Source organism: Scyliorhinus torazame, chromosome 6 (genome assembly GCF_047496885.1).
Source record: "Scyliorhinus torazame isolate Kashiwa2021f chromosome 6, sScyTor2.1, whole genome shotgun sequence".
In the NCBI taxonomy this organism is placed as follows: Eukaryota; Metazoa; Chordata; class Chondrichthyes; order Carcharhiniformes; family Scyliorhinidae; genus Scyliorhinus; species Scyliorhinus torazame.
In genome coordinates, this window is record NC_092712.1 from 24,095,322 (window position 1) to 24,122,255 (window position 26,934).

Here is a 26,934-nt window from a genome sequence, read left to right on the forward strand (position 1 = left end):
ACTGTGAAAAGCTCCTAGTCTCCACATTCCGGCGCATGTTCGGGTACACGAGGGAGAATTCAGAATGTCCAAATTACCTAACAGCTCGTCTTTCGGGACTAGTGGGAGGAAACCGGAGCACCTGGAGGAAACCCACGCAGACACTGGGAGAACGTGCAGACTCCGCACAGACAGTGACCCAAGCCGGGAATCGAACCTGGGACCCTGGCGCTGTGAAGCCACTGTGCTAACCACTGTGCTACCGTGCTTGCCTGATATGGATATGGGAATAGCGCGGTCTTTTGAAGGGTTGGTGCAGTCTTGATGGGCCAAATGGCCTCCTTCTGCATTGTCAGGATTCTATGGTTACAGCAAAGAGAGGCTGAATGCTAGAGATGAACGCAAGGACAACAAACGTTTTTTTTTGTATCCTATCTATGAGTGCGGTCAATATTTGAAGAGCCTGCTCGAGTAAAGCAACAGACTCCACACAGACAGTGACCCAAGCCGGAATCGAACCTGGGACCCTGGAGCTGTGAAGCAATTGTGCTATCCACAATGCTGCCGTGCTGCCCGTATGTTTGTAGGGAGGCCATGAAATACTGTTGAGCTAGTTGTTGCCATTTTGATATCCCAATTCTGTCTCTTCCTTCTCCAGCCTGGGTCAGTGAAATCAATTCTATCTTCACAGATTACTCTGCACGAACTGGAAGTCAACCCAGGACTGTTTCTCATTCATCCACCAAAACAAAGGAAACCCTTGCTCCAACAATCACTAAATAAATTACCACACAGCCTGGAATATGATTATTGAGCTAATTGTGCCAAGCTGAGCGTTGTTAGACAAATACTTAAATTGTGTTGTGTTTACTCTCTCTTTAGGTTTCAGTATTAGCAATATGCATTCCATATTTGGCATCGAAAGAAACCTGTCGAGTCAGTCTTTTACCTTTGATCAAATTAGTCTTCTCATAGTTTCTGTTCTGCTGCTGCTTGTAGCTAATCCCATCAGGAGATCTGTGTCACCGGATGTCACACTTGTGTCTTGGGCCAGCCTCCCACATTCACTGTAGCTCGTCTGCTGTGACGTGCATCATCTAACTGTGCCGTAGACGATCCCTCTTTCTGCTGCTCTCACTTTGTCCTCTAGGAGAGAGCACTGTAGCTTCTCAGCTTCGATCAAACGGCTGACTTTTTTTCTGGGTGTCACATTTTATAGTTTGTTTTTTTTGTTCCTGCGATTTCGAGCACCTTTTCATTTGTCTCCTCTGTAAATGGAATTTTTAGCACACTTCTTAACATCCACATTTGAAGGCCTCTATTTTCTTCCAAAGATCTTGACTTCTTGTCCAGGTTTCTGAGGGAGACAGGAAAGTAGATGGAATGTAGCATCTGAGGAGTTTTTATTCAAGATAATGTAACTCCTTGTTAACACTTGAAATACCAAGAAGCAATGCTACATTTCAGAGGGTCAGATGGGGGTGGGGGTGGGGGGAAGCAGAGACTGAAGAAACCGTACCTTCGATTGGCAAGGTTTCGATTAATAGTTGGCTCGGGGCCAGTGCTGGGACCTCTTGTTCTCCCAAGTACAGAAGTGTTTTGGACATGCGTGCAGAAAGTATGATCTCAAAATTTGGATGATGGCAAATTAGAGAGCATATCAAAGAGGGAGAATGTGATTGACCGCAGGCTCTACTGGTCCACGTTTGGCGCTCTCTCACAGCTTCCTGTCATGGATGAGTTAGATGAAGAACCCTCATCACTTGAGCTGGAGAAGGCCATAAACTGCTTGGCAAACAGGCAATCTGGCAAGGATGGAACCCCAGCCAAACTGTTCAAGCACAATAAGCAACAGTGCACATATCAAGACACCCATGGTGCATGCTGCATGTATGTTCTCTTTCATAGATGAAAAGGTGACCTGTTAAGAGAGCGGGCAGATATTTGACAAAGGCGAGGACAAAAAGAACTGGAAGATTCTCGACCTGAAGTATTGACTCTGTTTCTCTGAGGACCCGGGTTCGATACTGGCTCCGGGTCACTGTCCGTGTGGAGTTTGCACATTCTCCCCGTGTTTGCACGGGCCTCACCCCCACAACCCAAAGATGTGCATGGTAGGTGGTTGGCCATGCTAAATTGCCCCTTCATTGGAAAAAAAAAGGAATTGGGTATTCTTAAGATTTATTTTAAAAAATCATAGACTCTGTTTCTCTCCACAGATGCTGCCTGTCCTGCTGAGGTTTTCCAGCTTTTTCTTTCTTCAGATTTCCAGCATGCGTAGAATTTTACTTTTGTCTCGGCATAACCGGAACCTCATTGCACCATACTCAGCTAGCTCGCTTCCCAAGGTACATTTAAAATAAATCATATTGCTTGTATCCCTTTTAGCGGAACGATACTCCAACTTAAATATGTTGAAGCCATCTACCTCCATTCTATGAATGGGAATTTGTTCTGTGCACTAGGTATCTTGTGTAAAGTAGTGAACTTAAAACATCTGCCCAGCTTCCTGCCTGTGAACCTCAGTCAATACTGTGACTGACGTGGACAGTTTTGAGGGTTTAATTTACCTGTACTTGTTTTAAATCCTGAAAACTCAATAAGATTTCCCTTGAACCGCGTTTTCTTCTGTGTAAACCTTCACAGGTCCCCTTTTCCTTGTAGTTGACTTACAGGATTCCCCACATTTGCTTCTTTAGACCTGCCCTGTACCAGTTCTGGAAGCCAGGGAGTTTCCACTGCTGTAATGTGGCTGGTACACTGTAATGACTTGGATTAGGCCTTGGAGATTGGTCAATTGGAATACGAGTTCCCTGATTAGTGGGACAATCGGGAAACCTCTTCTTTGTATATAACAGGGAGTGTCAGATCCTCTGCATTCCCAGTGTAGCCAGCAAGCTGAACGCACATGGTTGTACTGCTGTTGGTTTTATAAATAAAAGGGATTCTGGTGAAAGGACCTGCCTCTGTGGACTTATTACGTACACCAAGTTGGGTGGACCAAGCAGTACTTCATGCTGTCTTTTGTGTTACATTGCCACCACCATCATAATTCGATATTGAAATACTTAACCACTCACGTTTCATATTCATGAAGCAGTAAGTTGCTATTGGAGTAAGGAAGATTAATCTAATGTGAGCTCATGGATGAAGGAGTGATAACATATGAAAATAAATAAATCATGCACTTTCAACATGCTCTACGAATAAAAGGAGGATGATGTCACTATGTCACTCAATAAAATGGTGTCACTGATCACCATCTTGCCTTCCTCCAAAACATAAGCTGTAGGAGTCGGCCATCTGGCCCCCTCGAGCGTGCTCTGCCATTCAATAAGATTGTGATGTGGAGATGCCGGCGTTGGACTGGGGTGAGCACAGTAAGAAGTCTTACAACACCAGGTTAAAGTCCAACAGGTTTGTTTCGAATCACTAGCTTTCGGAGTACAGCTCCTTCCTCAGGCTTCCTCCTTCATCTGAGGAAGGAGCAGTGCTCCAAAAGCTAGTGATTTGAAGCAAACCTGTTGGACTTTAAACTGGTGCAGTAAGATTATGGCTGATCATTTTGTGGACTCGGCTCCACTTAACCACCCGCTGACTGTAACCTTTTATTCCTTTAAACCTTTGCCTTAAAAACATTTAATGAGGTAGGGTCAACTACTTCATTGGGGGGCAGGGAATTCCACGAGCCTTTGGGTGAAGAAGTTCCTCCTCAACTCAGCCCTAAATCTGCTCCCCCTTATTTTGAGGCTATGCCCCCTAGTTCTAGTTTCACCCGCCAGTGGGAACAACCTCCCTGCTTCTATATAAAAGCAATTTACTGTGGATGCTGGAATCTGAAACAAAAGAGAAAATGCTGGAAAATCTCAGCAGGTCTGGCAGCAACGGTTGGGAGAAAAAAGAGCTAACGTTAGCTCTTTTCTCTCCCTACAGATGCTGCTCGACTTGCTGAGATTTTCCAGCATTTTCTCTGTCCCTGCTTCTATCCTACCTATTCCCTTCATAATTTTATATGTTTCTACAAGATCCTCCCATATTCTTCTAAATTCCAATGAGTATAGTCCCAGTCTACTTAGTCTCTCCTCATAACCTAATCCTCTAAACTCCGGAACCAACCGAGTGAATCTCCTCTGTACCCCTCCAGTGCCTACTTCCGTTCTCAAGTAAGGAGACCAAACTACACAGTACTCCAGCTATGGCCTCACCAGCACCCTATACAGCTGCAACATAACCTCCCTGCTTTTAAACTCCATCCTTCTAGCAATGAAGGACAAAATTCAATTTGATGCCTTAATTATCTGCTGCACCTGCAAACCAACTTTTTGCAATTCATGCACAAGGACACCCAGGTCCCTCTGCACAGCAGAATGTTGCAATTTTTTTCCCATTTAAATAATAGTCCATTTTGCTGAAATTCCTACCGATATGGATGAGCTCACATTTACCAATATTATACTCCATCTGCCAGACCCTTGCCCACTCACTTAAACTATCTATATCCCTCTGCAAACTTTCAGTCTCCTGTGCATACTTTGCTCTACCACTCATAATAATAATCTTTATTATTGTCACAAGTAGGCTTACATTAACATTGCAATGAACTTACTGTGAAAATCCCCTAGTCGCCACACTCCGGCACCTGTACAGATACACGGAGAATTCGGAATGTCTAATTCACCTAACAGCACGTCTTTTGGGACTTGTGGGAGGAAACCGGAGCACCCGGAGGAAACCGACTGTAGCCAGTTAAAATGGCTAACCCCCGATTAGAATGGGGCTGGTTTAGCACACTGGGCTAAATCGCTGGCTTTTCAAGCAGGCCAGCAGCACGGTTCAATTCCCGTACCAGCCTCCCCGAACAGGCGCAGGAATGTGGCGACTAGGGGCTTTTCACAGTAACTTCATTGAAGCCTATTTGTGACAAGCGATTTTCATTTCAGTTCAAACCCCGATTTAAAATGGCAAACGGAAGAGGCTGATGGGAAAATTAGCCAACAGGACTCAAACAGGCAGCTGCAGGTAAAACTGTATTCGCCTCTGGGGAGGCCAGACAGAATCGATACCTGCAGCCATCAACATAACACACCAGCCATCTGAATATAAATTAGCAATCCCCGGGAACAATGTGCAACAAATTAGACACACAAAGCCAACCCAGACTTTTCGGCGCCAGCAGGAGCCTACACAAAGAGAGGTGAATGACCACCCCAAAACCGCCCATGGATAAAGGAATCGCTCCAGCATTGGAGAATATCGAACCAAGTGATTGGGACGAAGTCCAATCACTTGGAACCAGGTACAGGGTCCGCCCGAAAGGCGGGAGGAAGCCCCTGGGCACTATAAGAATAGAGTCCAAGTTCAAATTGCCCCTTCTTCGCCCCTTCTCCCTCCACCCTTCGAGACCCTTCTGCTGACCTTCTACAACAGCCGCGAGAACCGTAAGTCTTACTCCAACGCTCGCTACGAGATAGGCACTCCTGACTATCGACCTGTACCCGCTTTGAATCCTGCAGGCTCAGAACCCATCCGAAAGGCCATTTGTTTCCCTGACCTGGTGGGCCATTTCCAAAGTTAAGTATTGGCCTGTTAGTTGTAGGAAGTAGCTTAGAAGTAGAATTAATGTATAAGTACTGATTACTGTATTTAATAAATGTGTGTTGATTTAACTCTTACTAAGCGGTGTGTTGGATTATTGATCATTATTCGGACTTGAACTACGTGGCGGTATCAGAAAGATACCTGGCGACTCGAGCAAAGGTGATAGAACAAGAGCAATTAAACTAAGGCTAAAACGAGCAACACTACGCAGACACGGGGAGAACGTGCAGACCCCGCATAGACAGTGACCCAAGCGGGAATTGAACCTGGGACTGTGGCGCTGTGAAGCAACAGTGCTTGCTACTGTGCTGCCCATTGTGCTCATCTGCGAACTTTGACACATTGCACTTGATCCCCAACTCCAGATCATCTATGTAAATTGTGAACAATTGCAGATCCAACACTGATCCCTGAGGCACACCACTAGCCACTTTTCGCCAACCAGAAAAACACCCACATATCCCCAGTCTTTGCTGTCTGTCAGTTAACCAATCCTCTATCCATGCTAATACATTGCCTGTGACGCCATGTGCCTTTATCTTATGTAGCTGCCTTTTGGAAATCCAGATACACCACATTCACCGGTTCCCTGTTGTCCACCACGCTCATAATGTCCTCAAAGAACTCCGCTAAATTAGTCAAACATGACCTGCCTTTCGTGAACCCATGCTGCGGCTGCCCAGTGGGACAATTTCTTTCCAGATATCTCGCTATTTCTTCCTTGACGATGGAACAAAGAACAATACAGACCAGGAACAGGCCCTTCAGCCCTCCAAGACTGTACCGGTCATTTGGATTCAAGCATTTTCCCCATTACAGAAGTCAAGCTAACCGGCCTATACTTACCTGCCTTTTGTCTACCTCCTTTTTTTAAACAGTGGCATCACATTTGCTGTTTACCAATCTGCTGGAACCACCCCAGAGTCCAGCGAATTTTGGAAATGACCACAAGCACATTTGCCCTGCCACCTCTCTTAGCACCCTGGGATGTATTCCATCAGGGCCAGGCGACTTGTCTCCCTTTAGCCCTATTAGCTTGCCCAATACTACCTCCGTAGTGATAATCGTTTGTAGGTCCTTACCTGCCATAGCACTCTTGCCAACAATTATTGGCATGTTATTTGTGCCTTCTATTGTGAAGACTGACACAAAATACCTGTTAACACCTCAGCCATTTCCTCATTTGCCGTTAAATCACCTTTCTCATCCTCTAAAGAACCAATGTTTACCGTAGCTACTCTTTTTCGTTTTATATATTTGTGGAAACTTTTGCTATCTTTTTATATTCTGAGCTAGTTTACTCTCATAATCTATCTTCCTTTTCTTTATAGCTTTTTTTGTGGCTTTCTGTTGACCTTTAACGATTTCCCAATCTTCCATTTTCCCAGTAATCTTTGCCACTTTGTATGCCTTTTCTTTCAATTTGATGCTCTGTTATTTCCTTGGATATTCATGGCTGATATCCCTTTTCCTACAGTCCTTTTCGCTGGTATATACTTTTTCTGAGCACTGTGGAAAAAATCTATTTGAAATGTCTCCACTGTTCCTCAATTGTCCACCACAAAGTCTTTGCTCCCAATCTACCCTCGCCAACTCGTCCCTCATCCCATTGTAGTCTCCTTTGTTTAAGCACAAGACACTGGTACTGGATTTTACCTTCTCTCACACCCTTTCTGGGGAAGGTGGGACCTCTACAGACAGGATGGTCTACATCTGAACCTGAGGGGCACAAATATCCTGGGGGGGAGATTTGTTAGTGCTCTTTGGGGGGGTTTAAACTAATGCAGCAGGGGCATGGGAACCTGGATTGTAGTTTTAGGGTAAGGGAGAATGAGAGTATAGAGGTCAGGAGCACAGATTTGACGTCGCAGGAGGGGGCCAGTGTTCAGGTAGGTGGTTTGAAGTGTGTCTACTTCAATGCCAGGAGTATACGAAATAAGGTAGGGGAACTGGCAGCATGGGTTGGTACCTGGGACTTTGATGTTGTGGCCATTTCGGAGACGTGGATAGAGCAGGGACAGGAATGGATGTTGCAGGTTCCGGGGTTTAGGTGTTTTAGTAAGCTCAGAGAAGGAGGCAAAAGAGGGGGAGGTGTGGCACTGCTAGTCAAGAGCAGTATTACGGTAGCGGAGAGGATGCTAGATGGGGACTCATCTTCCGAGGTAGTATGGGCTGAGGTTAGAAACATGAAAGGAGAGGTCACACTGTTGAGAGTCTTCAATAGGCCTCCAAATAGTTCTAGGGATGTAGAGGAAAGGATGGCGAGGATGATCCTGGATAAGAGCGAAAGTAACGGGGTAGTTATTATGGGAGACTTTAACTTTCCAAATATTGACTGGAAAAGATATAGTTCGAGTACATTAGATGGGTCGTTTTTTGTACAGTGTGTGCAGGAGGGTTTCCTGACACAATATGTTGACAGGCCAACAAGAGGCGAGGTCACGTTGGATTTGGTTTTGGGTAATGAACCAGGCCAGGTGTTGGATTTGGAGGTAGGAGAGCACTTTGGGGACAGTGACCACAATTCGGTGACGTTTACGTTAATGATGGAAAGGGATAAGTATACACCGCAGGGCAAGAGTTATAGCTGGGGGAAGGGCAATTATGATGCCATTAGACATGACTTGGGGGGGATAAGGTGGAGAAGTAGGCTGCAAGTGTTGGGCACACTGGATAAGTGGAGCTTGTTCAAGGATCAGCTATTGCGTGTTCTTGATAAGTATGTACCGGTCAGGCAGGGAGGAAGGCGTCGAGCGAGGGAACCGTGGTTTACCAAAGAAGTGGAATCTCTTGTTAAGAGGAAGAAGGAGGCCTATGTGAAGATGAGGTGTGAAGTTTCAGTTGGGCGATGGATAGTTACAAGGTAGCGAGGAAGGATCTAAAGAGAGAGCTAAGACGAGCAAGGAGGGGACATGAGAAGTATTTGGCAGGTAGGATCAAGGAAAACCCAAAAGCTTTCTATAGGTATGTCAGGAATAAGCGAATGACTAGGGAAAGAGTAGGACCAGTCAAGGACAGGGATGGGAAGTTGTGTGTGGAGTCTGAAGAGATAGGCGAGATACTAAATTAATATTTTTCGTCAGTATTCACTCAGGAAAAAGATAATGTTGTGGAGGAGAATGCTGAGACCCAGGCTAATAGAATAGATGGCATTGAGGTACGTAGGGAAGAGGTGTTGGCAATTCTGGACAGGCTGAAAATAGATAAGTCCCCGGGTCCTGATGGGATTTATCCTAGGATTCTCTGGGAGGCCAGGGAAGAGATTGCTGGACCTTTGGCTTTGATTTTCATGTCATCATTGGCTACATGAATAGTGCCAGAGGACTGGAGGATAGCAAATGTGGTCCCTTTGTTCAAAAAGGGGGGCAGAGACAACCCCGGCAACTATAGACCGGTGAGCCTCACGTCTGTAGTGGGTAAAGTCTTGGAGGGGATTATAAGAGACAAGATTTATAATCATCTGGATAGGAATAATATGATCAGGGATAGTCAGCATGGCTTTGTGATGGGTAGGTCATGCCTCACAAACCTTATCGAGTTCTTTGAGAAGGTGACTGAACAGGTAGACTAGGGTAGAGCAGTTGATGTGGTGTATATGGATTTCAGCAAAGCCTTTGATAAGGTTCCCCACGGTAGGCTATTGCAGAAAATACAGAGGCTGGGGATTGAGGGCGATTTAGAGATGTGGATCAGAAATTGGCTAGCTGAAAGAAGACAGAGGGTGGTGGTTGATGGGAAATGTTCAGAATGGAGTTCAGTTACAAGTGGAGTACCACAAGGATCTGTTCTGGGGCCGTTGCTGTTTGTCATTTTTATCAATGACCTAGAGGAAGGCGCAGAAGGGTGGGTGAGTAAATTTGCAGACGATACTAAAGTCGGTGGTGTTGTCGATAGTGTGGAAGGATGTAGCAGGTTACAGAGGGATATAGATAAGCTGCAGAGCTGGGCTGAGAGGTGGCAAATGGAGTTTAATGTAGAGAAGTGTGAGGTGATTCACTTTGGAAGGAATAACAGGAATGCGGAATATTTGGCTAATGGTAAAGTTCTTGGAAGTGTGGATGAGCAGAGGGATCTAGGTGTCCATGTACATAGATCCCTGAAAGTTGCCACCCAGGTTGATAGGGTTGTGAAGAAGGCCGATGGAGTGTTGGCCTTTATTGGTAGAGGGATTGAGTTCCGGAGTCATGAGGTCATGTTGCAGCTGTACAAAACTCTGGTACGGCCGCATTTGGAGTATTGCGTACAGTTCTGGTCACCGCATTATAGGAAGGACGTGGAAGCTTTGGAGCGGGTGCAGAGGAGATTTACCAGGATGTTGCCTGGTATGGAGGGAAAATCTTATGAGGAAAGGCTGATGGACTTGAGGTTGTTTTCGTTAGAGAGAAGAAGGTTAAGAGGAGACTTAATAGAGGCATACAAAATGATCAGGGGGTTAGATATGGTGGACAGTGAGAGCCTTCTCCCGCGGATGGAAATGGCTGGCACGAGGGGACATAGCTTTAAACTGAGGGGTAATAGATATAGGACAGAGGTCAGAGGTAGGTTCTTTACACCCCTGTATTTTAAATTCAACCATACTATGATCGCTCCTTCCAAGAGAATTCCTAACTATAAGATCATTAATTATTCCTGTCTCATTACACAGGACCAGATGTAGGAGAGCTTTGCTTCCTCGTAGGTTCCATTACATACTGTTCGAGGAAACTATCACGGATACATTCTATGAACTCCTCCTCAAGGCTGCCCTGACCAGCCTGATTTGACCATAAGAACTAGGAGCAGGAGTAGGCCATCTGGCCCCTCGAGCCTGCTCCGCCATTCAATGAGATCATGGCTGATCTTTTGTGGACTCAGCTCCACTTTCCGGCCCGAACACCATAACCCTTAATCCCTTTATTCTTCAAAAAACTATCTATCTTTATCAAAAACTATCTCTCTATCGACATGTAGATTAAAAAGTGAGACCTAAATCAGAAATTAGTTTAATTTTTCCACAATGAAAGCAGTAAAGTATATTATCAATAAAGCTGTTAAGCTTAAAATGTATCCAACATTAGGAGCAGGAGTAAGCCATTCAGTCACTGCATTCAGTTAGATTGTACCTGAAAATGTGCTTTATGTTTGAAAAAAACCAAAACATGATTTTTAATCCACTGGCTGGAAATGTGAACTGAACTTTCAAAAACAGACACGAAAGTCACTCACACAAGACGTCTAACCCCAATTTGCAGTGTTATACATTCATATGCCAATTCACTGGAATTCGGACAGCATGCCTCCAAAGTGCACCAAAGATAAGACCTACTGGAGAATGTGACTGATCCATCGCTCCTGTCCCATTAAATGGCACTATGGCAATCACCATAGTATTCAACTGTTGGGGATGATACAGTAAGCCTAATCACTTGGACAGTGGACTCTGGCTAAAAGGGATTTCCAGGCACAGCCTAATCAAATAACCCTTGGAACATGGGCATTGAGCTTATTTGAATCCCCTGGACAGCTGGAGAGGGAAGGTCACTTGACAAGCCAACCCTTTGTATGTTTTAAGCCCATGTTTTCTCTGCAGAACTGGGGGCAGTTAGCTGAGATTCTGAGAGAGGAGAGCAAGTGTGGCCCCATCTACTACCCTCTCACTCCAACCCACCTGGTGACGAGGCTTAATCCCAATTTGCTGACTGTGACCAGCTGGGGATGTCCATGCTGCAGACAGAAATTTCTTTAAAAATTCAACCCAGCACTACCACCTCAAGAAGAACCAACTCCGCTGTCTACATCTTTAAATCTGAAGGATTGGGACCACCAGAGGAGAGTCGCAAGATCACAGAATTCTCCCTGAAGCCAGTCAAGTCACCAAACTGAACAGTATTCAAAAAGAGGAGGTAGAGGGAACTATAAACCAGTGAGTCTAACGTCAGTAGTAGGGAAGTTGCTAGTCCATTATCAAGGATTTCATAGCACAGCATTTGTAAAGCAGTGATATAATCAGGGAAAGTCAGCAGGGAATTACGAAAGGGAAATCGTGCTTGACCAATCTACTGGAATTCTTTGAAGATGTAACTGGCAAAGTTGACTAGGGAGAATGGTGGATGTGTTTTATATAGACTCCCAGAAGGCTTTCGACAAAGTTTCACATAGCAGATTACTATATAAAGCTAAAGCACATGCGGTTGTGGGTAGTGTCTTGAGATAGATAGAAAACTGGTTAGCAGACAGGAAACAAACAGGTGGAATAAATGGGCCTTTTTCCGATTGGCAGGCAGTGACTAGTGGGGTAGAGCAGGGATATGTGCTATGGCCCCATCTGTTCACATTATATATTATTGATTTGGACGAGGGAGCTAAATGTATTATCTCCAAATTTGCAGCTGATACAAAGTTGGGTGAGCTGTGAGGAGGATGCAGAGATACACCAGCTGGTTTTGGACAGGATTGAGCGAATGGGCATATATGCAAGGCAGATGCAGTATAATGTGGATAAATGTGAGGTTATCCACTTTTGTAGTAAAAATAGGAAGGCAGATTATTATTTGAATGGGTATAATTTGAGAGGGGTGGATACTCAGCGAGACCTTGGTGTCCCCGTGCATCAGTCGCTGAAAGTAAGCGCGCAGGTACAGCAGACAGTAAAGAAGGCAAAAGGTATGTTGGCCTTAATAGCGAGAGGATTTAAGTATAGGAACAGAGATATTTTACTGCAATTGCATATAGAACATAGAAAATACAGCACAGAACAGGCCCTTTGGCCCACGATGTTGTGCCGAACCTTTGTCCTAGATTAATCATAGATTATCATTGAATTTACAGTGCAGAGAAGAAGGCCACTCGGCCCCCTGAGCCCGCACCGGCTCCCGGAAAGAGCACCCCCCCCAAACTCAATTCCTCCACCCAACACCAAGGGCAATATGGCATTGGTGAGGCCACACCTGGAGTATTGTGTGCAGTTTTGGTGTCCTTATCTGAGGAAGGATCATAGAATCCCTACAATGCAGAAGGAGACCATTCAGCCCATCGAGATTTCATCGATCCACTGAAAGAGCGCCCGACCTAGGCCCAAACCCTGCCCAATCAGCCCTATCTCCGTAACCCCATAAACTAACCTGCACACCTTTGGACACTAAGGGGCAATTCGGCATAGTCAATCCACCTAACCTGCACATATTTGGACTGTGGGAGGAAACCGGAGCACCCGGAGGAAACCCCCACAGACACTGGGAGAACGTGCAAACTCCACACAGACAGTTACCCAAAGCCGGAATTTAATCCAGGTTCCAAGGGCTGTGAAACAGCAGTGCTAACCACTGCGCTGCCTTCAGCTATGAGTTTCTTGCTATGGAGGGAGTGCAGCAATGGTTTGCCAGGCTGATCCCTGGGACAGCAGGATTGTCATATGCGGAGAGACTAAGTCGGTTAGGATTATATTCATTGGTGTGATGGGGGTGGGAATGTTTATTGTACCATGTTTATGTCGCTGTTATTGTTATAAAAACTGCAAATAACCAAATAAAATATTTTTTTCTTAAGCTTATGGTGAAGGGGTCGATCGATGGGTTCTATTGTAGACGGCAGCCATTCATATTGCACTTTTAGGAGCTGGTCACTGTTGGCTGTTAATGGTGGGGGGAGGGCGGCATTTCTTTTATGGTTTTTTCATTGCTATTGTTATGTGTTATTGTGGTTGTGATTTGTATAAAAGGATAAAAGTTTAATAAAAATATTTTATAAAAGAAAGGATTATATTCATTGGAGCTTAGAAGAGTGAGGGGGAATCTCATAGAAACTTGCAAAATTCTAACAGGATAGATTCAGAAAGAATGTTCCAGATGGTGGGTGTGTCCAGAACTAGTGGTCATAGTTTGAGAATAAGGGATAAACCTGTTAGGAACTGAGGTGAGAAGAAATTTCTTCACCCAGAGAGTGGTGAATCTGTGGAATTTGCTACCACAGGAAGTATTTGAGGCCAAAATGTTGTGTAATTTCAAGAAGGAATTAGATACAGCTCTTGGGGCTGAAGGGATCAAGGGATATGGGGGGAAGGCAGGATCAGGGTATTGAACTTGATGCTCAGCCGTGATCATAATCAATGGCGGAGCAGGCTTGAAGGGCTGAATGGCCTAGTATTTTCTATATATGTGTATTCTTTTTACTTTTTATTCACTCTAATTTGATCAACCTATCCTTCCCCACTCCATATACTTGGGTGTGAACCTCGCGCACGTTCGAGTCAAAGTCTGTGTATTTTACCAGTTTACATAGATTAGTTTAACTTTGCTAAACTCAAGAAAACCTATTTAATTAGTTAGTTTATAATCACAGCCATAAACAGTTAAGTATTCACTAAATACTTTTCCAAATAAATTCTATTGTGGTCAGATGAGGAGGGGGGAGAAGAGGAAAGCCCTCAATACCTTTTCTCTGAGTGGCTTGCTGGATTACTTCAGAGGACAGTTAGGAATCAACCACATTGCTGTGGGTCTGGAGTCACATGTTGGCCAGACCGGGTAAAGGACGGCAGATTTCCTTCCCTGAAGGACATTAGTGAACCAGATGGATTTTTATGGCAATCGACAATGGTTTCGTGATCACCATTACTGAGGGAGACTAACTTTTAATTCCAGCCCAATTGAGTTTAAATTCCATCAGCTGACGTGATGGGATGTCTCCGGAGTATTTGCATCTTCCCTGTGTCTCCCTTTGAAAACAGTATTTGCATCTTCCCTGTGTCTCCCTTTGAAAACAGTGTGAAACAGTGGCAGGATTGACAGGCTGCAATATGAACTCTTGGGCAGTCCCTCAGGGTAGAGGATGATGTGCTTCCACTCCGGGGGGGTGGGTTCTGCGGTGGCTGACAAGTCCCATCCTGGATCCGCAGATTCTGCCACCGGTTTGACAGGTGGTGTTCAATGAGGTGGGTGGGTGGGACGCTCTGGATTCTGCGCTCTCCTTCCACTGTTTACGCTTGGCTCCACCTTACGAGGCTTGAACTGATTGCCGCCTTCACAGATGCTTTTTCTCCAGCTTGTGTGTTCTAAGGCAAACGATTCCCACGTGTTGGTGGGGATGTGGGCAGTGTTGGTGATATCTCCAAGGATTTGAGGTGACTGCTGTACAATGTGAACACTGCTATGATCACACCCATCTTTATACAGGTTAATAGGGTTGTTTGACTTGCAAGGTTGGGGAGTTTTTAAGGGCCCCCACAACACGTACGAGGTTGAGGCGGGTGTGTAGTGTACGGGCACAACCCACACCCATTGGGCGCAAGTGCCCCACCAGATGGCATCCTAGAATTCCAAGCCGCAGCTCTGGTCTCCAGTCACTGGGGCTTTCTGGAAGGGTTTCTGTCCTATCCCTGCCCCTTTGATACAGAGGCAGGAATGTGAGCACTAATCCAAAGGGTTGCTTTCCAGATAGGATCGCCAGGGTGACAACCTTGGAATCATTTAAAGATCAATTTGATGTTGTAGTGATTATTTCAGGGGAGTTAATGGAATACATGGCTTCCCTCTGTGAATTAACAATTAAGAAAATCAGCAAAGTTCTAGGCTGCAATTTTCAGCATGCATCTGTATCTTGAACTCTAGAATTTAATAAGAAACATTCAGAACACACCCATCTTATTTCTGACTGCCCCATCCATTAATATCCGTTTGATAAAGTTTCCCATGGCAGGTTGATGGAAAAAGTGAAGTCGTATGGGGTTCAGGGTGTACTAGCTAGATGGATAAAGAACTGGCTGGGCAACAGGAGACGGAGAGTAGTGGTGGAAGGGAGTGTCTCAAAATGGAGAAAGGTGACTAGTGGTGTTCCACAGGGATCCGTGCTCGGACCACTGTTGTTTGTGTTAAAAATAAATGATCTGGATGAAGGTATAGGTGACCTCCTGTTTCCTCCCACAGGTCCTGAAAGACGTGCTTGTTAGGTAATTTGGACATTCTGAATTCTCCCTCTGTGTACCCGAACAGATGCCGGAGTGTGGCGACTAGGGGCTTTTCACTTTTAACGTCATTGCAGTGTTAATGTAAGCCTACTTGTGACAATAAAGATTATTATTATAGTGCACTTTACAACCACCAGACCTTTCAAAATGCTTTACAGCCAATGTTGTGTTTTTTCTTTGAAGTGCAGTCACTGTTGGGAAATGTGGCAGCCAATTGCGCGCAGCAAACTCTCTCGAATAGCAATGTGGTAACGGAAGGGCTACGTAAATTGGTCTAATTTAAAAAATATCTTGTATGTTGGAAACTGCTCCACATTCCAGCAGGAGAATGACCTGGGAAATCCACCTGCCTCAGTATTTTGACAGTTTACCTGCAGAGTGTATGTCTTATATCTGATGCTGCCTACTTCACTAGATTCTTCCGTCAGCACTTTAATGCGTAATCTACCAGGGCTTTATTGCTTACCATTCTCAGTCTGTCAGTTAATTTCTCATATTCTTAATATTTTATCACACCTCCCTAAACATTTATGGATAAATGTGAAATATTACCTCTTGGTTCTGTGGAGGGGATAAAGAGTTCAGCAGAAATGTGCCTGGAATGGTATAATTCACACACAGGAGTGGAGGAAGTGTGGATGAAAAATGCCTGGGGAAAAGCGGAGTATAAAAGGTGTGAGAGATTATTTAAAGCACAGTTAGCCTATTGTGCAGTTTTGAGACCTGGAAAAGGTGCAGCATAACTTGAGTATTCAAATGTGAAGCGCACTATATTTTGGAGTAATAAATGAAAGCTAGAATCCAGGAGGAGTGTTCAAAGTTAATGAAGGATTTAAGAGGAGATGGATCATGATTTTAAAATATGGGTCTTTGCCTGAAGTCGAAAAATAAGTACTTTTTTTAGAACAATAGATTATGATACATTCTGGCTGTACTTGCTGTCGCTCATGTGGGCTGTACTTGCTGCCGCTCATGTGAAGAACAGTACTGTAAGTGACTTGAAACCAGATCAGCTGCACTCCTGAGGGACAGCTTACAGAATTCTGGAGCATAGTTGTGACATTAGCTGTAAAAAAATTTATGACGACTGCCTAAGTTTTCCCTGTGGTGGGCACATCCTGGGGGTACGTAACTGGAGGTTTCTTCAGCTGCTGATCAATTCCTGCCTGTTGGTCTTTGGGAGATGTCCAGTTATTGAGCAAAAGCACTGGGAAATGATTGTATTTTGATCGACTGAAGTAAAACATCTGTATGTAAGTTTTGGGCACTTGGCACAGGGTTCTTTATATAAAGATAAATCAAACACTCGTGAAAAGATGTTGAGAAGTTTGGGGTTAGAACAGATTGCTTTGGTGTCACCACTACAGGCTCTGTGGAGCAAAATGGGTTCCGACTGTTGAATAATGTTTCTTTTGTTGACTGGTGTGGGAAACTGAAGTGGCATTGAATCTGCTGAAATTGAAATAGAGACATGCCCATTAGGACAGGGTCTAGGAAACTTGACTGTTTGTATAACTGCTGCGATTTGGTATGGCCGCCTGCTGACTATCCGTATTGAACTGAAACCCCAGAGGAGCTGAGTTCATATTCCACCGTGAATTCAGTCAGTTTGCCTCTGTTATCGTATTTTTCTGCTTGAGTTGGAAATTGAAAGTTCAAGCCCCACTCCAGAATTTGTGGAGTGTATAATCCAGGCTGGAACTTGAGTGCAGTACTAAGGGATATACTGCCGGAGATGCTCATGATTTAGTTTGGCTTATTGTTTGCATGTTAGTTTGGACAAGCTCATCTGTGAAGTGGTGAGTCAGTGATACGCTCCTCCTGAGGCGACACTGGTGATTGAGTTTTGGGTTGGCCGAGTGCCACTCCGGTGGTCCATTCGGATTATTCCTGACGTTGAAGCATTTGCTGACTGTATGAGTGCAAGTAGTGGAGATTGCGCTATTATCTTTGTGAATTTCCTGATCTTTTTAAATGATTACAAAAAGAAACAAACCGATTAATTTCCCCTTCCTGACCATAACCTGCATATGTACTGTTATTTCTTTATCATTCCTACAAGAGCATAGTCCCGCCCTTTTAAATCCCAGCAGTTTGTCCCACTATTTCAGGCATCGTCTATACAGTATAGTGATGTAGGTTTAAACTGAAAAATCCCGGCCGTCGAATTGTTCTTCGAAAGGATGTTTTGTATATAAGTATGCGATGTATCTACTGCATTTTATGGTACTTGACAAGCGCACAGGTTTTCGGATTGTGCAGCTCCATAACCACCTTTTGTGTGAATGTGGGTAGTATGCGTGCGTGCCTGCTCTCTGGAAGAGCTCCATGCTGTCACCACCCAGTAAATGAGATGTGGCATCTCAGCTGCGCACCCTGGTAAAGTATTTTCAATCTGTAAATACTGTAAATGGAAAACTGATTAGCAGTTGATGGATTTTTGTTTTTTCAAGATTGCTGTAATCAGTCTCGGGCAGATGTAACAGATTGCAATAGTGTGGCAGTGATTTCAGTCCTGAATATTGCATAGTGCTGTGACTGCAGGCACAGGATTTTGTGCTACATCCATTATTTCAAGCCCTTGTATTCCTTTTACTCTTCAAAAAAAAAATTCAGAGAAGGACGCTGTTTAATTCTTTTTATATATGTGATCTGCCAATGGTAAAGCAAATTTTCGAGTAAGTGTCTAATTGTTTAATTATCCATTATGCATTTCAGCGAAGATGTTTTTTTGAGGATAGGGTGGAGTTGCTGGGATATATAAATGTGGTTTTGGTAGGGAGCCACACTGTGCGATGTGCAGGAGAGCAGCTCACAGATTTGAGATTTGGAAATGCAAGTTCAGTATTCTCAAACCTCGCCATAAGGATAGAGAGGGAAAATCTGAGGGAAAAGTCATCCCAGGATGATACATACAGTCCTCCCCTGGTGTCTGGCTGCTTTTGAACAGGGTTGATGAATGGTGGAAATAGGTTACATGTCCAATCGAGGTCTAAAAAACATTTCACTGTGATTGGGAGAGAGTGGAATAGAAGTTTAAAGTGGCTCTATAAATGGAGTTAAAAGATAATTGCAATTTTTTTGTCTTGAAGCAATTAAATTTAATCACTTCTCTGTTGTGATTTTTTTTTAACTGGATTCCAATCTCTCTTTCTCAATCTCTCTCTCTCTCTCTCTCTCTCACTCTCTCTCTCTCTCTCTCTCTCTTTTTCCCCCTCCCTTCTATCTGCCCCTTGCCTCAATCAAAATCTGTGTGTTTTTCCATGCTGTCAGGTGAGGTGCAGTAAAACCATCACCTCTTCTTCATAATCTTTATTGTGACAAGTAGACTTACATTAACACTGCAATGAAGTTACTGTGAAAATCCCCTAGTCGCCACACTCAGGGACCTGCGCATCCGTACAGGCGCCGATCAGCACGTCTTTTGGGACTTGCGGGAGGAAACCGGAACACCTGGAGGAAACCCACGCAGACACGGGGGAACGTGCAGACTCCGCACAGTGACCCAAGCCAAGAATCGACCCTGGCGCTGTGAAACAACAGTGCTAACCACTATGCTACTGTGCCGCCCCTAATTAGGTATCCACACTGCTTCCACCCTTTTTATCCCATTGACTTGATAATAAGCCTATTACATAATGCTTTATCAAACACTTTTTTGAAAGTTCGTTTGCACAACATCAACTGCACTATCCTCATCAAGGGACCTCAGCATGGATAAATGGGAGAAGCTGCGTTTTTTTCTTGGGGAAGAGAAGCTTGAGAGGAGATTTTATAAAGGTGCTGAAAATCATGAGGTGCCTGGTGAGAGAAAAATGGTTCGTTTTGGTGGAAGAGCCGGGAGGAAGAGGACACTTGAACAGCAAAAGGACCAAAGACGGCATGAGAGAAGCGAGTGGTTAGAATCTGGAATGCACTGTCTGAGTGTGTGGTGGAGGCAGGGTCACACAGCGAGTGGTTAGGGTCTGGACTGCACTGTCTGACAGTGTGGTGGAGGCAGGGTCACGCAGCGAATGGTTAGGATCTGGAATGTACTGTCTGAGAGTGTGGTGGAGGCAGATTCACACAGCGAGTGGTTAGGCTCTGGAATGCACTGTCTGAGAGTGTGGTGGAGGCAGATTCAATTGGAGCTTTCAAAAGGGAATGGGATAAAAATAGAAGAGTAAAACTACAGGGGTATGAGGAAAGAGCGGGTCAGTGCGACTAGAGAGCCTGTATGGATTCAGTAGGCTGAATGGGATTTCGGACTCCACCTCACTATGGGACAGCAAGTTTCACAAATTCATCACCCTCTGAGAAGTAGTGCCTCCTCAGTCTGTTTTAAATCTACTGCCTCACAACCTGTATCTGTGACTTCTTGTTCTAGATTTGCACCACAGGGGGTAACATTTAGTTTACGTTTACTTTATCAATCCCTTTTAGTATTTTATATATCTCAATCAGATCCCCTCTCATCCGTCTAAACTCCAGCGAGTATAAGCCCTTCATACCTGGAATCAATCTGGTGAACCTCCTCTGAACTGCCTCCAATACCACCACATCCTTCCTCAAATAAAGAGACCAAAACTGGACACAATACTCCCAAGATTGGTCTCACCAACACCCTATACAATTGCAACAATACTTCTCAACTTTTGTACTCCAGTTCTTTTTGCATAAAAACTAACATTCCATTTGCCTTTCTTATTACATTTTGTACCTGCGTATAGACTTTCTGCGATTCATGAACAAAGGCTCACAGATCCCTTTGCCCAGATGCATTTTGAATCTGCTTTCCATTCAGATAATAAGTGCCTAACTAGTTTTATAATTCTATGATCTCTGATCATAGAACTCAATTCAAGTTAGTCAATCAATTTGCTTTTAACAAATCCGTGCTGGCTTTCACTTATTAACCTATATTTTTTCAAATACCAGTAAATTTTGGCCTGGATTATTAACATTCGAAGTTTACCACCACTGACGTTAGCATATTACTTGGACAAGGGTGTAACATTAGCAGTCCTCCAATTCCCTTGCAACATTCCCTTATCTAAATGGATTGGATGATTGTGGCCAGAGCCTTCACAATTTCCAACCTTGGTTCCCTCAGCAACCGTGGATGTATTCTACTTTATATAGTGCTGCCAAGCTATTGGTCCCCGTATCTGGGAAGCTTGGGACTGGATATATACTGAATACAAGGATTTTCAGGATTTTTGGTCCTGGGCTGGGGGTGGTGGGGAATAGGATAGCTTAAAGCTGGGCTGATTCTCTGTGAAGCTGAACCCAGCCAGGATGAGGAAAGGAAAGGATGAAGGACAGACCTAAACTGGCTTCCGCTGGGAATCCTGGATCTAGAGAGCAGAGGATCAGCAGTCTGTAATCCAGCTATGACTGATATCAATGCCTGATGGGGATTGTCGTTTCAAGGGCAGAACCCGGTTTTTGGGCCCTTTGGGATGTGGGATGCGGTACCGTTACCTATTATGCATCCACTTTTATCCCATCCCATTTCTCTACCTCGTCCTCCTTTACTGACGTTGACAGTATCTTCTCTAGTGAATATGGATACTCATTGGGTACCTCACAATGCCTACCTCTCTATTCTCTCCTTTTTATTCCTCATTGGCCCACCTTTGACCATCCTTTTGGAATTTGTGTTTATAAAAAATCTTTGCGTTCCCCGCTATGTTACCTGCTAATCAATTCTCTCTCAAACTCTCTCTTTGACACTCATTTTAGATTGGTTCGCTATTGAATTATTTTTTAAACATTTAGAGCACCCAATTAAGGGGCAATTTAGCGTGGTCAATTCATCTACGCTGCACATCTTTAGGTTGTGGGGGTGCGACCCATGCAGACACGGTGAGAATGTGAAAACTTCACGGATAGTGACCCGGGGCCGGGATCGAACCCGGGTTCTCAGTGCCATGAAGCAGCAGTGCTAACCACTGTGCCACCTCTACTGAATTATGAACCTGGCATTTATCAAAAGTCTCCTCTTTCTATTTAATTTTAGATTCTGTATCTTTAGTCATCCAGGAAGCTGTCCCTTTGGATGGCCTTCCTTTCCCTCTCATGGGAACGTGTTCAGTCTGTACCACAAAATAACTCCTCTTTGCTTATATACAGATTTGCTGCTTTATCTTTGATTTAAAGCCATTGAAATTAGCTCCCTTCCAGTTGAATATTTTCACTTGATTGTTTCTTGTCCTTTTCCATAACACAACGATATTGATCATAGAATCATAGTGCAGAAGAAGGAGACCATTCAGCCCATTGAGTCTACACCAGACCTCAGAAAGAACACCCTACTTAAGTCCACACCTCCACCCTATCCCTGTAACCCAGTAACCCCAACTAACATTTTTGGACACTTAAGGGCAATTTAGCTTGGCCAATCCACCCAACCTGCACATTTTGGGAGGAAACCGGAGCACCCGGAGGAAACCCGCACAGGGAGAACATGCAAACTCCGCACAGACAGTGACCCAAGCCGGGAATCGAATCTGGGACCCTGGAGCTGTGAAGCAACTGTGCTAACGTGCCTCCCAAATGTTCTTCTACTGAAATACATTCTATTTGTCCCTAGATATGCGTCCTTCTGATCAAGAAACTTCCATATTTTGGGAATTCCCCCTCCTTTCTCCTCAGCAGTGCTATTTTCCTAGTTTATGGTAAGCAAATTAAAGTCTGTTATCATTATTCAACTTCTTCCATCTTTTTTATTACAAAATTTTCTCCCTTATCACATCCCATTATCTGGTGGCTGATTGTGCGCACCTAGCAGTGCATTAGCTCCCCTGTTGTAATTGAATTCTAACCAGATAAATTGGTCAATCCTCCGCTGGATCATCCTGAAGTTGTTGCACAGCTATCTTTGACCAGCATTACCATCCCTCTCTTTTTCATTCCTTCCCCAATTTTGTAGCCAGAAATTGTACGTTGCTATTCCTTCCTTATTGGAACCAGGTCTCCATTACTGCTACATGTGGTTACTTGCACCTGCAACTCACCGACCTTATTTAGACGCATGCTCTCCAAACCCATTTTAATCTCACTTGCCTTTTCCCTGCCTGACTCCTCCCATTTCTGAACTATTCTTTACTCTTCTGTGCAGGTTTGTGTCCTTTATGCGCAAAGCCCCTGCGCTTTGATTTTAATTAGCACTTTGATAGAAAGGAAAGACCATAAATGCTGAATTTGCATTTTAATAGATTCTTGTTTCTCAGAGCAACTGCAATTATTTATCCTTTATTCATTCAGAGGATTTGCTGCCTAGGCCAACATTTATTACCATCCCTAATTGCCCTTGGGAAGGTGATGGTGAGCTGCTGCCTTGAATCGCTATAGTTCATGTGGTGTAGGTACACTCACCGTGCCGTTAGGGAGGGCGTTCCAGGATTCTGACCCAGCGACAGTGCAGGAATGGAGATATATTTCCAAGCCAGGATGGTGAGTGGCTTGGAGGGGAATTTCCAGGTGTTGGTGTTCCCATGTGTCAGCTGCCCTTGTCCTTCTAGATATTGGCAGCTATGGGCTTTGAAGGTGCTGTCTGAGGATACTTGATGAGTTCTTGTTATTTAAAAGATTTATCTAACCTCATTGTTTAGCTTTAAAGCTTGGGAGTTGAAGATCAAACCTAAATGAGGAGGAAAAAGACTCACTAGAATTTCTTTTGTACTTTTCATATTTCCGGATGTTCCAAAACATTTTTTGAAGTGTGGGGACCCTTGTAATGTGGGACATTTGACAGCTAACTGATGCACAACAAGATCCCACTAACAATTTCGAGTTGATTGCATCAATGTTCCCCTGGCTGTCCTCTCACTTTCTAACCCCCACAAACTTGAAATCAATCGAAACTCTGCTGCCCACATTTTAATTTCCAGCATATTCCATTCACTCATTGCCCCTGTGCCTAATGACCTACACTGGTTCCCAGTCAAGCGATGTCTTGACTTTTAAGATCTTATCCTTGTTTCCAATTCCCGCCATGGTCTCGTCTCTCCAGCCCCAGAGCCCTCCGAGATATGTATTCCTTTAATTCTGGCCTCTTGCACAGTTGCTTCACAGCTCCAGGGTCCCAGGTTCGATTCCCGGCTTGGGTCACTGTCTGTGCGAAATCTGCCCGTTCTCCCCGTGTCTGCGTGGGTTTCCTCCGGGTGCTCCGGTTTCCTTCCACAGTCCAAAGATGTGCAGGTTATGTTTATTGGCCATGCTAAATTGCCCTTAGATGGGGTTACTGGGTTATGTGGATAGGGTGGAGGTGTGGGCTTAGGTAGGGTGCTTTTTCCAAGGGCTGGTGCAAACTCAATGGGCTGAATGGCCTCCTTCTGCACTGTAAATTCTATGATTCAATGAGCATCCCTGTTTTTTAGTTGCTCCACGATTTACAGCTGTCTTCAGCTGCCTCGGCCCCAAGTTCTGGAGTACCCTTCCTACACCTCCCTGCCTCTTTACCTCACTTCCCTCCTTGAAGATACTACTTTAAACTTAACTCTTTGACCAAGCTTTTGCTCATCTGACCAATATCTCATTATGTGGTTCAGTGTTTTACTTTGTTTGGTAATGTTCCTGTGAAGCATTTTGGGATGTTTTAGTACATTAAAGGTGCTATATAAATGTAAGTTATCTGTTCTTTGAATAATACCGGAACCTTTTTACATTTACTTGAGAGCAGCGAGGCTTTGGTTTCGTGTCTCATCCAGAGTGCAGCACTGCTAAGAACTGCCATTAAAACTGCCTTTGCAAGGTATCATTGGGTTTGTATGCAGTTACGTACATAACTGCGTACAGTCTTCGTCACTCTGCTTAAGGGGGCGGTGGAAGACATATTTGCATTGGAAGCAGTTCGGAGAAGGTTCATAAATGGATAGTTCAGAAGGTTCACTGTTCAGGGGCATAGATAGGGTGGATAGTCAAGAGACTTTTTCCCAGGGTAGAGGGGTCAATTACTAGGGGGCATAGGTTCAAGGTGAGAAGGGGCAAGGTTTAGACGAGATGTACGAGGCAAGTTTTTTACACCGAGGGTAGTGGGTGCCTGGAACTCGATACCGGAGGAGGTGGTGGAGGCAGGGACGATAGTGACATTTAAGGGGCATCTTGACAAATACATGAATAAGATAGGAATAGAGGGATACGGACCCCGGAAGTGTAGAAGATTTTAGTTTAGATGGGCAGCATGGCTTGGAGGGCCGAAGGGCCTGTTCCCATGCTGTACTTTTCTTTGTTCTTTGTTCACGAACCATGCCTGATTTGGATGAGAGGTTTGCCTCAAGATGAGAGGTTGAGCAGATTGGGCCCATGTTCATTAGTGTTTAGAATAATGAGCAGTAACCTTACTGAAGATTCTGAGGGGGCTTGACAGGGTAGGTGCTGAAAGGATGTTTCCCCTTGTGGGGAAACCCAGCACCGTGGGACAAAAAAAACGTGGTCTCCCATTTAGGAGAGCCATGGAGGAATTTCCCCTCTGGTGGTTATTTGTATTTGGAATTCTCTTTCACAGTGAGCAATGGAGATTAAATCTATTCTTGGCTGAGTTAGATTTTTGATCTACTATGGAGTTGACAGTATAGCGGCAGGCACGAGTTGAGGTCATGATCTTATTGAATGGCAGAGTACGTTTTTAAAAAAGTGTATTTTATTCCAAACATGTGTAAAACAAAACCGCAACATATACAAAAACACACTCCACAAACTCTTCAGTCCACAATTTGCACAAATTCTTTTCCCTATTACCCCCCGCCCCCCCGACGAACAATTCCTCAAACATTGTCATGAACCATCCCCATTGTGTCTTGAAGCCCTCTGCCGACCCCCTCAACTCAAATTTAATCTTTTCCAACCAGAGAAAATAGTACAAGACCCCCAGCCAGGCCGCCACCCCAGCACGCGTTTCCGACCTTCAATTTAGCAAGGTCCTTCAGTGGGCAATTGGAAGAGGTGAAGGCCACAATGTCGGGCCCCACCTCCCTCCAGCAGCTCTGGCACTTCCAAAGAACGCCACCATTGGGTCCGATCTGGCCTCCACCCCCAGAATTTTAGATAGCGTCCCAAACACTGCTTCTCAGTACATCTCCAACGTCTCACAAGCCCAGAATGTGTGTGCGTGATTCGCTGGCCCTTGTCCACACTCCTCGCACTCATCGGCCACTCCTTGGAAGGATGGCACAGCAGGCTTGATGGGACTAAAGCCTACCTCTGTACCTATTTCTTTATGATCTTAGAAGAATACATGTTGCAAGCTCTTCCACTAGAAGATTAAAAGCTATTGAGTGGAGGCTTTGACAAACAGTTATGTTCTCTGACTACCTGTAAGATTGTTGGTCTTGTAGTGAAGTGATTTGTACCAATGTTGTTGCAGTCACTGAGGAGCATACAATTGCTGGATGGTCATGGGCTCAACTTTTAACAAAAGGCTGTGTGCACAGTCTATACGTTTGTTGGACCCAACAACATCCCTGAAGTCTTTTGTTTGGAATTCTAGTCAAGTCTGCACCTCCTAGTCAATCTGTCCCAGTACAGCTGGAGCAATGACATCCACCTGAGAATGTGGAAATTTACCAGATAAAGCAGGACATATACACTCTGGTCCGTTACCTCCCCATTAATCTGCCCTTCATTGTCGATTTCTTGTTTCTTGCATGTGTAGAAATGAAAATGAAATGAGAATCACTTATTGTCACAAGTAGGCTTCAAATAAGTGGTGTCCAAATTTAAGTTATGAATATATGACTGTTTTGTGGATTTTAGCATCAGTCATTTGTACTACATGATGTTAGGCCAGTCCCCAACTTTTGTTCGGATACCAGACCGCCCCAAATAATTTTTCAATTTATAAAACTGAGGAAAGGATACTTCACCCCAGGGGTGATGACTCTGACCAATAGGTATCTTTATGTTAAAACAAACTTTAATTTAAACATAGAATTAACCATGTCAAATAAATAGCTTTACAATTATCAGTTAAACAGTTCTTAAATACAGGAAACACTTCAACTTACTCGCCACACCTGCCACTAATTCCAATTAGGCAACACAATACAGTTCAAATGCCACTTATAAATAAAGTTGACAAACGGGTTACTTATCTGTCCAGACCTTGGGGGAGAGAGAGATCCTTTTCCAGGAACAGTCTTTTGTCTTAATACCATAAGACATAGGAGCGGAAGTAAGGCCATTCAGCCCATCGAGTCCACTCCACCATTCAATCATGGCTGATTCCAACTCCATTTATCCGCTCTCTCTCCATAGCCCTTAAATTATTGATTTCTCGAGGAATTATCAACTTCTGTCTTAAAGACACTCAACGTCCCGGCCTCCACCGCCCTCTGGCAATGAATTACACAGACCCACCACTCTCTGGCTGAAGAAATTTCTCCTCATCTCTGTTCTAAATCTCTCCTCATCTTGTCAGACACTTCTGCTCAACC

The 26,934-nt window shown here is 44.3% G+C and overlaps 1 protein-coding gene across 4 annotated transcripts in view; it reads left to right on the forward strand.

The window, feature by feature from the left end:
- Positions 1–26,934, forward strand: part of arhgap39 (Rho GTPase activating protein 39) — a 753,810-nt gene that overhangs the window by 19,067 nt on the left and 707,809 nt on the right. Inside the window, exon 2 of one of the 4 annotated variants that reach the window (XM_072508029.1) lies at positions 2,199–2,327. The exons of 2 other annotated variants lie outside the window; for them this stretch is intronic. Coding sequence is in view for 1 of the 2 variants with exons in the window: in XM_072508027.1 (XP_072364128.1) it covers positions 17,866–17,896 (31 nt within the window). In the remaining variant the exon portion in view is untranslated. Of the gene's footprint in view, positions 1–2,198; positions 2,328–17,802; positions 17,897–26,934 lie in introns of those variants that run through there. One more of the 4 variants, XM_072508027.1, reaches the window with a different exon arrangement.